Below are 17,095 nucleotides of genomic sequence, written 5' to 3' on the forward strand. Positions count from 1 at the left end.
GTCTGCTCACCTGGCCCCGCCCCCAACAGCGCTGCGGATAGGTGTGTTTGATCAGGGGGTTTGACGGAACCCCCATCGCTCCACGGCACCGGGAAGGTGGGCCACATCCTGCAAATCTCAGTGAGGATCGGGGTTTTCTGCATACCAGGGGCCTCAAATTGCACCCAGCGAGCACTTATTCAGACTCTAGGGACTGTGGAGTGATTTACATAGAGGCTTATATAAGAATCACTCATACAATGTTTCTGTGTGTCCAAACGTTGTTTGAGATACGCAACAGTCCGGCACATGTACCAAAGATGAGAGCTGGAGAAGGGGGAACATTATGGAATGATTCATTTTCAACAACACTAGAAAATTGTATATATTCCAAGTTCTGCTGATGCAATATTTTTGTTCCTGGCAAACTGTACACTCAGGGGAGTGGGAGGGTTTTCTTGTGGTTCTTATTTCTGTACATTGTCTGAAAAAAATCAATAAATTGTGTATTTGGTTCCAATGTAGGTGGAGCAGTGTGTAGTTTCTCCTTAATCCGTAGCCTCTTCAATCCTATTTAAAGAGCAAGTGTTCACACATTTCCTTCATTCTCCACCAAGAGAAGCAGCTGCCACCTACTACAAAACTTTCTGTCTGAATACCACGAATACCGGTAAGTCTTGGAGGGATACTGGGCAGGAGCGGAGAGAAACTACTTTAGAATTTGGGGCATAAGGGAGAGAGTACTTTTTTGTGGACCTAACTCTAACTACCTCTTTATAATTATAAATGATATAATCATAAACTCTAAGGTGTTTATTTCAGCAATAACAGTACAAGTTAAATGAAGTTTCTTTTAATAATCCAACAACCAGTCTACTAAAACAGACCATGTATACTAGCAAAAAACCTTGAATCTAAAAATGACATTAATGCATATTCAAGCAGAATCTCTCTCTGCACAGCTGAAGCAAAATCCCAGGGTGTTCCAGGTGGTGCTTCTTTGTGGACCTGTAGTTTAACTACTTTTTTATAATTATTGAGTGCCAATGATATTCCCTGTGTGATATTGAAGTGACATGGGGCCTTCCCCAGTGGCGGAGGAAGGGGGGCGGGCCACCCCCGGGTGCCATCTCTGGGAAGTGTGACAAGAGTGTTCGCCACTGAGTGTTTCTGAATAGCAATGAGTAGGGCTTCATGAGTCACCAGGAGACAATGGCTATCTCAATGCTTTGTGAAAATTTATTTCATAAGGGAGTTTTGCATTGTGTGGAAATGTATGTTCTTTTGCCTATCACTGACTCTGCTGTCAGGTTATTTTAATAGGACCTCTTGAGCTCTAGAGTTATGGCAGCAGAAGAGGGAGAGAGGAATAGCCACTTCTTTAGTGTCATGCATAATCTTATAAACTTCTGTTATGCCCCTATTTTTATATTCCTGAATCAAAAACACCCAAATGGTGGAGGTTAGTGGCTGATCAGATTACCAGCCCTTCTTGTGTAGAGTGAGGAAGAGATTCCTGAATCAATAAAGAATTGGGAAATCTCTTCCCCCACAGCCCCCATAGATGTGTCCTTCCATCCTCTCCTAGCTCTGAACCTCAACAGTCTGGCACTACAGTACTGTTGCTGTAGAGCATGCCCAAGGTTGTGGGTAGGCAATTAGGTTTATCTGCCCCTTCCAGTGCTGTTTGGGAGAACAGGTGGTGTCGGTTCATGCACACAAGTATATCTGCCCCTTCCAGTGCTGTATGGTTGAAAGGATGGTGTCAGTTGATGCACACAATGAGAGAAGCAGCTTCAGATCTGAATTTTGCTCCTCTTCCAAGATATTCTGAACTGTTAGGCAGTCTCTTCCCATCACAGCTGAGATAGGAAATTAATTAGAACAGCAGTTACCAGCATGGCTCTCATGGGTGCCTGGGTGCCCTCGTATGGTGCCCACAAAAGATCTCGGTAAATATCCCCTCAAAATCAACTGGCTCAGCCTCTCCATTTAATGGGGCTTGAGTATTGAAGGCCCCATCTTTAATATGTTCTGAAAAAGGGAGAGGTGCAAAGAGCTTCTCTTTGTGAACAAGCACAGCAGTGATGGATGTCGGTGTTTTAGCCACACTGAGCCTTCAAACAAGCATTGATTTTCTGCAAAATCTGGATCTTTCGTTTCCCAAACAGCCATTCCCTAAAATCACAAGGCAAACTGCTTTTAAAAGTGATCAGCCTGTTAAACACAATTTATATTCCCTGGAAGGGGTGTGTGGGTCTCCTATCAAATGGAGAGAGAAATAGATAGAGAAATATGTCTTGACAAGCAGAAGAGGTTTGGTTCGTCTTTCAAAGCACATCACAATTAATTAGTAATCATTTACCTTTGACATTATATTTGGCACTGGCAGGTATATTGTGTTAAAGCACTGAGACTGTTTTCCAAGAGGCCAGCAAATTCTGTTAATTCTTTCATTATCAAAAATAATACAAATAAATGAAAAAAGTAATTACAAAGCGTAAATAAATGATCAATTTGTGAAATCTTCTGATCTAACTGAATACATTGCTTTCTTTTCCTAGAATCAAGCACAATGCCAGAGATAGTCCCTAAGAACAAAGCCCCAGGGGTTGATTTCTGTGGGGTAGATAAATATTACTACATTGTCCGCTCGGACCTGGGCTGCTACATGAGGTCCACCAATTTCCATGAGGGCAAAGACCTTGAAGTGTTTAGCCTGCACAGTTCCTGCACAGGAGGAGATCACTACTTAGCCCATGAAGATGACCTATTCTACATCATCAAAGGAGACAACTATCGCCGTGTCAGCAACATGAATAAAGACTTAGGTTCTGTAGTATACAGCCTCCATCCCAACTGCCGCGGAGGGGACCATTACCTCTCAGCCTTTGGATCCTTCTATATCATTTTCCAGAAAAGAGGTGTTTACCGTCGGGTCACTAATATGCATGAAGATACAGATGCAGTTGAATACACACTTCACCCAACTTGCAAGGATGGTCTCTATTACTGGGGCATCAAGGATTACTATTACTTTGTAAAACCCCATGATGAATGGGGGGTCCAGTACTATAGATGCACCAACTTCCACGAAAATTTGGATGCTGTTACATACTCCTTCCATAGAGATGTTGTGAACATGCTCCCTGGAGGAATGGCTGTTAGCCGAGGCCCAGCTTATGGTAAGTGGGAAGCTATCAAGACCATCTCCAATGACTCCAACACTCCCATTGTATGGAATAAGAAGATCACTAAGAAAGTGGGATACAACAAGCAGAAGATGAGCAGTGTGGAGCACAACTGGAAGATTTCCATGACTGCCTCATATCAGTCAGGCGCACTCACTGAGGCCATTGCCAAGTACCAGTTCTCTCTCACTGCTGAGTATGGTGGGAAGAGGGTCAACACAGAGCAGGAAGACTGGAATGAAGCCACTGAGATCGAAGAAGCTATTAATTTGACCCTGCAGCCCAATCAGAAGATGTACATATGGCAATATCAGCTGGGTTTGGGCAAGGAAACGGTCTTGTTCTGCCGTGATATGAAATTTACGAATGATTCTACTCCACCTACAGATATTCCTTTGCCACCTTCCAATAAGTGAAAAGAAAAGTGTTAGGCCAAAAGGCATCTTCAAAGGCTTCCTTTCTTTTATAACATTCAATTGATTACTATGGGCTAATATTTAGACAATCTAGAGCTCTCGTAATGGGGCGTTAGCTGAGTAGTATATAGACATGCATACGCTAAACACGAAGTGAGATTAATGATTACTATTATATACTCTCATATGGACATACACATCCTGCTAGGCTACAGTTAGAAAAGCATATCCTAGTTTGTGCATGATGCAGGTGACCCAAGCTGAATGCCTTTCAGATAAGCTACTATTTCCTGGTGCCTATGAATCCCTTTGCCAAATTTGTGCCTTCATCTTAATTTGTACCTGCTGAACTCTGGAATCTGTCCCACAGTTATACAAATCAAATAAAATGAATAATCAATGGATTAAAAATGTGTTCCGCGCACTTTTCACACTTGTGTACAAAATGATTTTCAACATATATTTTCCAGAAGACACAAATACCTTCTTCCTTTTCCAGAAGCTTTTTCCAGACTTATTGAGAAAGTGGGGACCTCTGTTTACAATTTCATGCTGGTGTGCCATCAGAAACCCTCACTTTTTTTCATCATAGTTGTTAGCTGGCACTAATTTTGAGGGTTGGCTTCATTCAGAGATGGGTCCAGGGGCCTGATCCAGCACCACAAGCACATTTTTATGTCGCCTTCCCAACCAAATAAAAAATCCCCCGAATTCGGCAGCAGCAAAACCAGTCTAAAGATCAGAGAGTGTTCAGGTGGTCAGAGAGATTTATGCATGTGTCCTGTGTTCACAGGCATGAGAGTGTGAGGTGACCACAGCCACTTTGGGTCACTCACCAATGGCATGCTGGTCCTGGAGAGCTTCCTAAGGGTGAAGGTGCCCTTATAGCTAAAAACCAATAGCTCTTTTAGCCCTACCCCCTCGCTGTCCTAGAGGCACAAGAAGGAGCATTTCTCTTCAACTCTGGTTGCCATTTGATTACTAGCCCTAATTCAAATGCTGGTTTTGACTCATGTGGTTCAAAATCTCAGTACCTCAAGGACGTCTTATATCAACCTACCTGAGCTCTGCAGTGATCACTTGAAGCCCTTGTCTGTGTGCCCCCTCCAACAGAGGTGCCGAGGGGGGCAGCAAGAGAAGAGGCCTTGCCAGTGGTAGCCCCTGGTTGTGTAGTGCTCTCCCTCATCAGGCTTGCCCACCGCTGATGTTCTTAGCTTTTGAATGCCAGGCAAATACATTTTTTCTCCAGGCTTCAGATTCTTTGTATGGATGCAATCTTTATCCATTCCATTTTATTTATTTATTTATTTATTTATTTATTTAAAGAAATAATATACCACTTTCCGCATCATAGGTCTCAGGTTGTATTTAACAATAAAATGTACCATATACACAACTTAAAACATCACATTAACGTCCAAAATTTAAAACCTCAACAATTTAACATATCTCTCTCAGAAAAGAAAAGCAACCACCAGCAGTGAGCGACAGCACAACAGCACTTTCTCAACCTCACTTTGGGCCAGCCCTCAATATAGTGTGACCACCTCAAGGTACACCAGTTACACGAACTTCTACAATTTACCTCAGATTATCTAGTGGGGGACATGTATGAGGTAAAAATCATTTAGAGTCTCAGGCAGGAGTTGCTCAAACAAACAAGAAAAGTTTTATTAAACAAAGGAAGTTTATGACACAAAGTGGGTCGGGAAACGAGTTCTTTCAGGTAGAATTTAACTTATTTACTTTAACTATAAGATGTCTCAGGTTTAAACATAACACTTTAGGCACAACTCTTCTTAAACTTCAGTTACTAAACATCAGTTGGTTCACTTCAGGAAGATAAATATTCAGGTTTCCAGAAGAGATGGCAAAATGTTCAAATCAGTTTCTGTCACTTAGATAATACAGACTGGAAACCTGGAGGTCTCCACCTACGTCAGCCAATCGCCTAATCCCACCTGGTGAGGCGTTGCCAGAGGATCGGCCAGGTAGGGGGAGGGACCGCCCACAGAAGAGAAGGTGAATCTTACCTGCAAAGCAGTGCCAGTTGGCTCCAGAACTTCTGCCCTCCCTCAGTTAAGCCTCCTTTTGCAGGTTAACCTTCAACCTCTTCTCCAGAGGTACGTGGGTGCTGCTACGTAATGGTCACTGTTGAAGGGCTGGAAAGGAACTTTCCTGCATTGGCAGCTTTTGCCTTTCCTTTAGTAAAACATCACAACTTTGGTGGTTTCAGGCCTTGGGCAGAATCCTTTAGTCTATCTTCCTAAATGGGAGGCGGGTGCGTGAAGCGGTGACCCACGCCCCCCTTGCGGTGGTGTTCCCGGGGTTCCCTGTTAAATGGGTCTTGAGGGGAGGCATTGGCCATATGCCAAGAGGTTGTCATTGCTCTCCCCTGCAATGGCAGCGAAACGAGGGGCAGGCTCTCTGCTTGAACATATGTTCTCCAGAGCCAGCCCGATCCCCACACATTCTGGATAACCCAGATGTCTCTCAGATCCCCAGCTGCGGACTGGGAAGGATAAACGCCCAATGCCTGAGCCAAGGTCTCCCTACATCTGAAACGTAATAAAGATGTGGTCAATTTTATTCTCATAGCATGTTGTCTTGAGTCAATGTTCCACTGAGGGGTCACCTGGGCTTGGGGGGACTCCGCCTGTCCACGCAATGCTTTCAACTCTATACCACTTCCTTCACAGCTTAATACTTTGGCCAAACTGACACCCAGGTAGCCTGAATTCCCACAGGATCTGCCTCTCCTGGCTCAGACTTAGCCCTCCCAGGACACTCCTGTCTGGATACCTTCCCCAGACCCTCAGCCTGGTCTCCCTATCCAAGCTGTGAGGCTCTGTCCTCTCGCTATGAATAGTCTCCTCAGTGTATGTATGTTTAACTTCACTCAGCACCAGGACTCTCTATCTCCAACCTGAAACCTGTCTCTCCTAACAAAACAAAATCCTCTCCTTTTCAACTGCCTCCCCTGGAACCCCAGCCAATCAGAAGCTGTTCTTCGTTAACTATTTGCTGGCAGGAAAAAGAAAAAGAAAACACTTGCCGACCCAACGTGCCCAGCAAACAAACTTTTCCATCACACAGTGACCATTTTAACCTTCTGAGAAGCATTCAGGATGCAAAGACCTCCTGAATTAAAACAGTTTTGACCAGACCTCTTGAACTCAGTAGGGAGAGTGTCTGCCTAACGTCTTGTGGCAGGAGGTTCCATAGATTTGAGCCCACAACACTGAAGGCACAACTCCCTGTTGACACGAGACACGCTTGTGGTCCATAGAGAAGCATTAACCATGCTTCCCCCAGTGACCTCAGGGAGGTATCCTGGATGTAAAGTATTCAGGGATTTGCACATGAGTACAAGAACATTGAGTACAACTCTGAACCAAGCCCGTGGCTGAGGCAAAGTCAGTGGAGGTCTTTTAACAGTGATGCCATGTGTTCATGGTGTTTGTGGTGGTCATCATGTTTCATGGCCTGAGACATTTTGGCATCTGAGATGTGCCTCAAAATAGCCCCCTCCCCCCATTTCCACCAGGGAAGAACGGGTGAAGGAAGATGTACATCAGGGACAAGGGAGGACAAAATATTGACCCCTGCTGCCTCAGTACATCCTGCCGCCTGAGGCAGTCACCTCACCTTGCCTCATGGGTGGAACAGCTCTGTTCTGTCTTTGTGTTCCTCTTTCAGTTGGGGAAGGATAGATTTCCTTATTGGATTGTGGGTAGACAAACACTTCTAATTTTTACATATTTTTAAATTGCATTTGGTTGATATTTATGGTGTTTTTCAACTACTATCTCCCGGGGCCAAAAAACATGTGATGCAAAATAGAAAGCACATCAGGATTTGTACTTATTTATATAATAATGAAGTTAATGGAAATCAACATACATACATGGCCCCTGATTAACCTCAGGAAACAAATTTTATCCTTACAGAGTGTATTTTTGCTTACAAATCCTGTCTTAAGGGTGTATTTGTGTAGGAATAGGGTGAGCCTGTGACCTGGATTCAGGAATGAAAGTATTATCCACAACAAAACAATGGCCAGACTGCCCAGGTAATGCAATCAATGACCATTATCAGGTATCCTCTGCTGTAGACTGCCTCCTCTGCTGTAGACCACCTCCTTCTGTGATGTATGTATGTTTTAGGGGGGTGGTCTTGGGCTACAGGGTGGGCAGTTTTAAAAGTTTATATAAAGACTGCGCCATTGTTCAGAGTTCCCCTCCCTCCTGTGTGTGGTGAGTGGGGACCCTGTTGCAACAGTTTAATAAAGATCAGGCTTACTAGCTGCTTTGCTTCTCAGTATAATCTGGTTGGCCTCTGTTATTTTCTCCCACCAATGGGGAACCCACTTCAGGACTCTATACGGGCTCTTGGATACCCCATAAGGGAAAAGGAGCTGTTTTCTCTTATTACATTGGACTGAGGGGTACTGAACACTGTGCTGTACTGTATATACAAGCTTAGCATAGGATGGGGGAACTCAAAACATCAACATTCCAAGAGATCTTGCTCCCCCATTAAGTTTTTAGAGAATCCCCCAACTCAGCTTTGTGTTTTTAATTATATTTTTAATTACTCATGCACCCTTAAGCACACAAAATGGGCTAGCCATGGACCCCCCCAAAAAAACTCTAGAAATTAATAAATGGTAGGATTTTGACTTATTGGGATAGGACAGAATAAATACAAGCATCGGAGGAATTAGCCCATGCAAAACGACCTGGCAGCTGTGACAGAGACTGGGGATTTGGAAGGTTGTTAGGGTCACTGGGTGTGATGCCACAGGAAGAGGGGGGCGGCTTTGGCATAAGGTCTAGAATAGTAGGGGGTGGGGGGAGGCAGAAAGATCTGTGCTGGCTGGCTGAAATCTTTTTGTGAGAGATTCCTTGGATTCCAGTGCTGAACGGCTCTTGGGGTTTATTAGGGGCTTGTTATATGGACTCCCTCCAACTAAATTCCTGTGTAAATATGTGAATAAATCATGTTTTTTAAAGTTTTGGCAGCATCCGTCATGTCTTCAGTTCTTAAAAGGAGGTTGAGGGCCAAGCAGATCCCAGCAGCCAAGGTCACCCAGAGTCAGTGGGTTCAGGAGGTAGGGAAGTTGCTTGCCTTTGTTTAGCTGATGGGTAGGCAAACTAAGGCCTGGGGGCCGCATCCGGCCCAATCGCCTTCTCAATCCGGCCCGCAGATGGTCCGGGAATCAGCCCGTTTTTACATGAGTAGAATGTGTCCTTTTATTTAAAATGCATCTCTGGGTTATTTGTGGGGCATAGGAATTCGTTCATCCCCCCCCACCAAAAAAAAATCTAGTCCTGCCCTCCACATGGTCTGAGGGACGGTGGACTGGCCCACAGCTGAAAAAAGTTTGCTGACCCCTGGTTAGCTCCATCAGCAGGCAAAGGGGGGAGTGTTCTGGCCACCAAGGTGGGGATGGTCAAAGTAAAGTCTGGTGGCAAGATTTGGATTTGGAAGATGCGACAAGAGATGGGGTAGAGTGGACCACAGAGAGAAAGCAACAGAAACTCTTTTGGGACAAAGGGTATGAGTTTGGAGGCCCTGACCCAAACCCCAGGAGAGTTCTAGGGAGAGTGAATGTGTGAATTAACTAGAATAGACTGGGAACTGTGGGCGGGACTGTTGGATTTACTTAAGAGGAAGAATTCTATGGAAACTCCAGGCAAACTACTGCAGCAAAGGGAGTTGTGTCTTGGAGCCTCATCAAAGGCTCAAGGTCGTTAATTATACATTCGAGGCGATTCCAGAGACTCGCTGGAGGAAGACGAGCCTTATCAGCTTGGCCGAGGGGAGATACCGACATTCTGCACATCCCAATCCCAAAGTGGGGAGAGACTCCTGTGATTCCTGTGCTTACCCAGGATTCAGTTTCCTTGGTCTGAGGGGTACTGAACACTGTGCTGTACTGTATATACAACCTTAGCATAGGATGGGGGAACTCAAAACATTAATACTTGAAGAGATCTTGCTCCCCCATTGAGTTTACTGGGAAGCCCCCAACTCAGCTTTGTGTCCTGCACAGAGCAAGACAGAGAATGAGAGAGAGAGAGAGAGAGAGAGAGAGAGAGAGAGATCCACTTCTTCAGTGCCATTCATAATCTTGTAAACTTCTAAAATGTCCATCTTTTTCATTCCTGAATCCAAATGACACAAACATGATACACCTTTGTTACAAAATTATCAAATAACTGTGTCGTTTAGTGGCAGATCAGCCCACCATTCATCATTTGTGAGAAGGGATTGTGGAGAGAGAGAGACAGAGAGACCCAAGGATCTATGCCTTAGTCTAAGATTTTTATTTCAACAATAACAATACAAGATAAATAAAGTTCCAACTCTATGATTCTATGATTCTATGGTTCTTTTTAATAAGTTTGAATTTTAAAATTACATTCTTAATTACTCATGCACACTGAAGCAAACACGCTGGTCTGGCCATGGAAATCCCTCTCAAGATTAGATTAGGTAAGTCATGTTGGTCAATATCTAAATAGCAATACTTTCGCAAACCCCAAATGTTTGTATTGTTCTTACAGCAACTCCTTACTGATTTTATGACAAACCAACTTTAAGCAAGCATTTTCGAATTTGACCTTCTGGGTGTTGACATAAAAAGAGCCTTGCTGGATCCAGACCAAAGGTCAATTTATAGTTGTGTCCACAATGGTCAGCTAAATGCTGCCTGGAAGCCCCCAAACAATAAGGTGGCAATATAAGGCTAAGAGGTTTACATGATGACCACCGTAAAACAATTAAATTGTTCCTCCAGTAAATCTCTCAGGGACAAGCAACAGAAGATGCAAAATAAGTCAATTTGTTAGTTGCTTTATCTTGCCCAGGGCAACACTCGCAGTAGCTTTATCCATACCCGTAACAGATTATTTCATATCCATTTCCCCATGGCCTCCTAGATCTCTTCCAAATCATCAGAATCAAATTGCATTTCAGTTGTCCCTTGCAAAAAGTCCTCCTTTTTGTTCAACATCAGTTTGAATCTAATAAAATTCATTGAAAATTCTACAGTACTGGTAATGGGGCTTACCTCTGCCGCCACGCCACTACTGCACGATTTCTGTTCTCATCCTGAAGCAAAGTTCTTAACCCAAGGTACTAGTTCTGGGTTAGCGGAGTCTGTAACCTGAAGCGTCTGTAACCCGAGGTACCACTGTATTCCAAATATGGGAACAGCATACATGTGTAATAATGTGGTCAAGTATTATTATTATTTATTAAAATTCTGTATCACCCTTCATCCTAAGATCACAGGACAGTTCACTTTATAACAAACAAAAAACGAACATGACATACCAACAAACAAAACAACACCCACCCCATTTTAAAAGGCTACAGATTGTTTAATTAGCCAAAGGTTTGGGAGCAGAGGACTTAATTCAGATCTCTTTTATGCATGGATTTTACAGACCTGGGATTCAACCCTTATGGAAAAACTAACTACAGTACAACAAGAATATTGTACCGAGGGGGGGAGGAATCTTCTTACGAAATGGTTTGATTTTATTGAATATGCACAATCCACTGAACATGCTTTCTGTCCACCAGCATCACATGGAATATCATGGAACGATTCATTTGTCTGACCACAACCCTAGAAAATGGTATATATTCTAAGTTCCGCTAATGTTATATTTTTGTTCCTGGAAGACTCTGCACTCTGAGAAGGGGAGTGGGATTTGGAAGGTTGCTGGGGTCACTAGGTGTGATGCTGCAGGAAGAGTTGGGGGGGGGGGCTTTGGCACAAGACCTTGAGTAGCAGGAGGGGAGGAGGCACCACAGTTTGTGCTGGCTGGCTGAAGTTATTTTGTGAGAGTTGCCTTGGATTCCAGTGCTGAACTAATGTAGAAAACTAGCCTCTATTGGAGCTTGTTAGGGGCTTGTTAGATGGATTCCCTCCAACTAAATTCCTATGTAAATATGAGAATAAATCATGTTTTGTAAAGCTTTGGCAGTATCCGCCCTGTCTTCAAATCTTAAAATGAGGTTGAGGGCCAAGCAGATCCCATCAGCCAAGGTCCCTCAGAGTCCATGGGTTTAGGGCGATAGGGAAGTTGCTTGCCTTTATTTAGCTCCATCAGAAGGCAAAGGGCGGAGGGTTCTGGCCACCAAGGTGGGGTGGGTCAAGGAATTGTTCATAAAGTGCCCCCAGCTAAAGCCCGGTGGCAAGATTTGGATTTGGAATATGCGGCAAGAGATGGAGTAGGCTGGACGACCAGGGGGAAGCAGCAGGAATCCTGAGCTTCTGTTTTCAGGCAAACTACTGCAGCAAAGGGAATCTTTGAAGGCCCAGGCAAAGACCTCCTCGCCTCTTGGTGACAGAACGAGACCAATGACTCACACATCACAACGTATACTGGGATTTCAAATGGCCACAACTTTTATTATCAATTTCAGATGTAGGAAACCTTGGCTTAGGCATTGGGGGTCTATCCCTCTCAGCCCTGCAGCCGGGGGAACTGAGGCACAGCGAGGTTCATCAGATCAGAGGGGGCACTGCAAAATGCATGTTTACACAGCAAGGCCCCCCCCCCCGCACCTTTGGGGCGTTCACTGTGCCAGTCACTCCCTTCACAAACCTGCTTTAATGGGGAACCCTGAAAACACTGTTGCAAGGGGGGAAGAGTCACCATTTCACGCTCCCCTATAAGAAAGATAGACTAAAGGATTCCGCCTAAGGTCTAAAACCACTAAAGTTGTGACAATTGCTATGGGGAAGATGAAACCTGCCATGCGGGGGGAATTCCTTCCCGGTCCTTTAACAGCAACCATCATAGGACCGTAGCAACGCCTGCAAACCTGAAAAGGAGAAAGGTTAACCTATAATAAAGGTGGTGATCAAAGAGAGGGTCAGGTGGGTGGAGCTCCAGAGCCAACTGCGCACTCAGAGCAGGCTCCTCCCCATATTCCAACCCCTGGAGTGGAGCAGAGTGGAGCCTGCTCACCTGCGGTCTGCTCACCTGGCCCCGCCCCCAACAGCGCTGCGGATAGGTGTGTTCGATCAGGGGGGTTGGCGGAACCCCCAACGCTCCACAGCACCGGGAAGGTGGGCCACATCCTGCAAATCTCAGTGAGGATCGGGGTTTTCTGCATGCCAGGGGCCTCAAATAGCACCCACAGAGCGCTTATTCGGACTCTAGGGACTGTGGAGTGATTTACATAGAGGCTTATATAAGAATCACTCATACAATGTTTCTGTGTGTCCAAACGTTGTTTGAGATACATAACAGTCCGGCACATGTACCAAAGATGACAGCTGGAGAAGGGGGAACATTATGGAATGATTCATTTTCAACAACACTAGAAAATTGTATATATTCCAAGTTCTGCTGATGCAATATTTTTGTTCCTGGCAAACTCTACACTCAGGGGAGTGGGAGGGTTTTCTTGTGGTTGTTATTTCTGTACATTTTCTGAAAAAAATCAATAAATTGTGTATTTGGTTCCAATGTAGGTGGAGCAGTGTGTAGTTTCTCCTTAATCCGTAGCCTCTTCAATCCTATTTAAAGAGCAAGTGTTCACACATTTCCTTCATTCTCCACCAAGAGAAGCAGCTGCCACCTACTACAAAACTTTCTGTCTGAATACCACAAATACCGGTAAGTCTTGGAGGGATACTGGACAGGAGCGGAGAGAAACTACTTTAGAATTTGGGGCATAAGGGAGAGAGTACTTTTTTGTGGACCTAACTCTAACTACCTCTTTATAATTATAAATGATATAATCATAAACTCTAAGGTGTTTATTTCAGCAATAACAGTACAAGTTAAATGAAGTTTCTTTTAATAATCCAACAACCAGTCTACTAAAACAGACCATGTATTCTAGCAAAAAACCTTGAATCTAAAAATGACATTAATGCATATTCAAGCAGAATCTCTCTCTGCACAGCTGAAGCAAAATCCCAGGGTGTTCCAGGTGGTGCTTCTTTGTGGACCTGTAGTTTAACTACTTTTTATAATTATTGAGTGCCAATGATATTCCCTGTGTGATATTGAAGTGACATGGGGCCTTCCCCAGTGGCGGAGGAAGGGGGGCGGGCCACCCCCGGGTGCCATCTCTGGGAAGTGTGACAAGAGTGTTCGCCACTGAGTGTTTCTGAATAGCAATGAGTAGGGCTTCATGAGTCACCAGGAGACAATGGCTATCTCAATGCTTTGTGAAAATTTATTTCATAAAGTGGTTTTGCATTGTGTGGAAATGTATGTTTTTTGCCTATCACTGGCTCTGCTGTCAGGTTATTTTAATAGGACCTCTTGAGCTCTAGAGTTATGGTAGCAGAAGAGGGAGAGAGGAATAGCCACTTCTTTGGTGTCATGCATAATCTTATAAACTTCTGTTATGCCCCTATTTTTATATTCCTGAATCAAAAACACCCAAATGGTGGAGGTTAGTGGCTGATCAGATTACCAGCCCTTCTTGTGTAGAGTGAGGAAGAGATTCCTGAATCAATAAAGAATTGGGAAATCTCTTCCCCCACAGCCCCCATAGATGTGTCCTTCCATCCTCTCCTAGCTCTGAACCTCAACAGTCTGGCACTACAGTACTGTTGCTGTAGAGCAGGCCCAAGGTTGTGGGTAGGCAAGTAGGTTTATCTGCCCCTTCCAGTGCTGTTTGGGAGAACAGGTGGTGTCGGTTCATGCACACAAGTATATCTGCCCCTTCCAGTGCTGTATGGTTGAAAGGATGGTGTCAGTTGATGCATACAATGAGAGAAGCAGCTTCAGATCTGAATTTTGCTCCTCTTTCCAAGATATTCTGAACTGTTAGGCAGTCTCTTCCCATCACAGCTGAGATAGGAAATTAATTAGAACAGCAGTTACCAGCATGGCTCTCATGGGTGCCTGGGTGCCCTCGTATGGTGCCCACAAAAGATCTCGGTAAATATCCCCTCAAAATCAACTGGCTCAGCCTCTCCATTTAATGGGGCTTGAGTATTGAAGGCCCCATCTTTAATATGTTCTGAAAAAGGGAGAGGTGCAAAGAGCTTCTCTTTGTGAACAAGCACAGCAGTGATGGATGTCGGTGTTTTAGCCACACTGAGCCTTCAAACAAGCATTGATTTTCTGCAAAATCTGGATCTTTCGTTTCCCAAACAGCCACTCCCTAAAATCACAAGGCAAACTGCTTTTAAAAGTGATCAGCCTGTTAAACACAATATATATACCCTGGAAGGGGTGGGTGGGTCTCCTATCAAATGGAGAGAGAAATAGATAGAGAAATATGTCTTGACAAGCAGAAGAGGTTTGGTTCGTCTTTCAATGCACCTCACAATTAATTAGTAATCATTTACCTTTGGCATTATATTTGGCACTGGCAGGTATATTGTGTTAAAGCACTGAGACTGTTTTCCAAGAGGCCAGCAAATTCTGTTAATTCTTTCATTATCAAAAATAATACAAATAAATGAAAAAAGTAATTACAAAGCGTAAATAAATGATCAATTTGTGAAATCTTCTGATCTAACTGAATACATTGCTTTCTTTTCCTAGAATCAAGCACAATGCCAGAGATAGTCCCTAAGAACAAAGCCCCAGGGGTTGATTTCTGTGGGGTAGATAAATATTACTACATTGTCCGCTCGGACCTGGGCTGCTACATGAGGTCCACCAATTTCCATGAGGGCAAAGACCTTGAAGTGTTTAGCCTGCACAGTTCCTGCACAGGAGGAGATCACTACTTAGCCCATGAAGATGACCTATTCTACATCATCAAAGGAGACAACTATCGCCGTGTCAGCAACATGAATAAAGACTTAGGTTCTGTAGTATACAGCCTCCATCCCAACTGCCGCGGAGGGGACCATTACCTCTCAGCCTTTGGATCCTTCTATATCATTTTCCAGAAAAGAGGTGTTTACCGTCGGGTCACTAATATGCATGAAGATACAGATGCAGTTGAATACACACTTCACCCAACTTGCAAGGATGGTCTCTATTACTGGGGCATCAAGGATTACTATTACTTTGTAAAACCCCATGATGAATGGGGGGTCCAGTACTATAGATGCACCAACTTCCACGAAAATTTGGATGCTGTTACATACTCCTTCCATAGAGATGTTGTGAACATGCTCCCTGGAGGAATGGCTGTTAGCCGAGGCCCAGCTTATGGTAAGTGGGAAGCTATCAAGACCATCTCCAATGACTCCAACACTCCCATTGTATGGAATAAGAAGATCACTAAGAAAGTGGGATACAACAAGCAGAAGATGAGCAGTGTGGAGCACAACTGGAAGATTTCCATGACTGCCTCATATCAGTCAGGCGCACTCACTGAGGCCATTGCCAAGTACCAGTTCTCTCTCACTGCTGAGTATGGTGGGAAGAGGGTCAACACAGAGCAGGAAGACTGGAATGAAGCCACTGAGATCGAAGAAGCTATTAATTTGACCCTGCAGCCCAATCAGAAGATGTACATATGGCAATATCAGCTGGGTTTGGGCAAGGAAACGGTCTTGTTCTGCCGTGATATGAAATTTACGAATGATTCTACTCCACCTACAGATATTCCTTTGCCACCTTCCAATAAGTGAAAAGAAAAGTGTTAGGCCAAAAGGCATCTTCAAAGGCTTCCTTTCTTTTATAACATTCAATTGATTACTATGGGCTAATATTTAGACAATCTAGAGCTCTCGTAATGGGGCGTTAGCTGAGTAGTATATAGACATGCATACGCTAAACACGAAGTGAGATTAATGATTACTATTATATACTCTCATATGGACATACACATCCTGCTAGGCTACAGTTAGAAAAGCATATCCTAGTTTGTGCATGATGCAGGTGACCCAAGCTGAATGCCTTTCAGATAAGCTACTATTTCCTGGTGCCTATGAATCCCTTTGCCAAATTTGTGCCTTCATCTTAATTTGTACCTGCTGAACTCTGGAATCTGTCCCACAGTTATACAAATCAAATAAAATGAATAATCAATGGATTAAAAATGTGTTCCGCGCACTTTTCACACTTGTGTACAAAATGATTTTCAACATATATTTTCCAGAAGACACAAATACCTTCTTCCTTTTCCAGAAGCTTTTTCCAGACTTATTGAGAAAGTGGGGACCTCTGTTTACAATTTCATGCTGGTGTGCCATCAGAAACCCTCACTTTTTTTCATCATAGTTGTTAGCTGGCACTAATTTTGAGGGTTGGCTTCATTCAGAGATGGGTCCAGGGGCCTGATCCAGCACCACAAGCACATTTTTATGTCGCCTTCCCAACCAAATAAAAAATCCCCCGAATTCGGCAGCAGCAAAACCAGTCTAAAGATCAGAGAGTGTTCAGGTGGTCAGAGAGATTTATGCATGTGTCCTGTGTTCACAGGCATGAGAGTGTGAGGTGACCACAGCCACTTTGGGTCACTCACCAATGGCATGCTGGTCCTGGAGAGCTTCCTAAGGGTGAAGGTGCCCTTATAGCTAAAAACCAATAGCTCTTTTAGCCCTACCCCCTCGCT

General features: G+C 44.0%; 2 protein-coding genes across 2 annotated transcripts; both read left to right on the top strand.

The window, feature by feature from the left end:
• The first annotated feature begins 530 nt into the window (after positions 1-530).
• Positions 531-3,997, top strand: LOC309354976 (uncharacterized protein). The gene is made up of 2 exons (XM_081885287.1): positions 531-649; positions 2,544-3,997. The coding sequence occupies exon 2, from the start codon at positions 2,555-2,557 to the stop codon at positions 3,584-3,586; it is 1,032 nt and encodes a 343-aa protein (XP_081741413.1). The 5' UTR covers positions 531-649; positions 2,544-2,554; the 3' UTR covers positions 3,587-3,997.
• Positions 3,998-13,089: 9,092 nt separating this feature from the next.
• Positions 13,090-16,580, top strand: LOC309355354 (uncharacterized protein). The gene is made up of 2 exons (XM_081886118.1): positions 13,090-13,233; positions 15,127-16,580. Exon 2 carries the CDS (start codon positions 15,138-15,140, stop codon positions 16,167-16,169), a length of 1,032 nt encoding a protein of 343 aa, XP_081742244.1. The 5' UTR covers positions 13,090-13,233; positions 15,127-15,137; the 3' UTR covers positions 16,170-16,580.
• The last annotated feature ends 515 nt before the right edge of the window (positions 16,581-17,095 follow it).

The sequence above is a fragment of the Podarcis melisellensis genome, assembly GCF_964234715.1.
Source record: "Podarcis melisellensis genome assembly, chromosome: 13".
Lineage (NCBI taxonomy): Eukaryota > Metazoa > Chordata > Lepidosauria > Squamata > Lacertidae > Podarcis > Podarcis melisellensis.

What these genes read in the sequence shown, in the direction of transcription:
- LOC309354976 (XM_081885287.1), top strand. Translation starts at nt 2,555, where the DNA reads ATGCCAGAGATAGTCCCTAAGAACAAAGCCCCAGGGGTTGATTTCTGT.
- LOC309355354 (XM_081886118.1), top strand. Translation starts at nt 15,138, where the DNA reads ATGCCAGAGATAGTCCCTAAGAACAAAGCCCCAGGGGTTGATTTCTGT.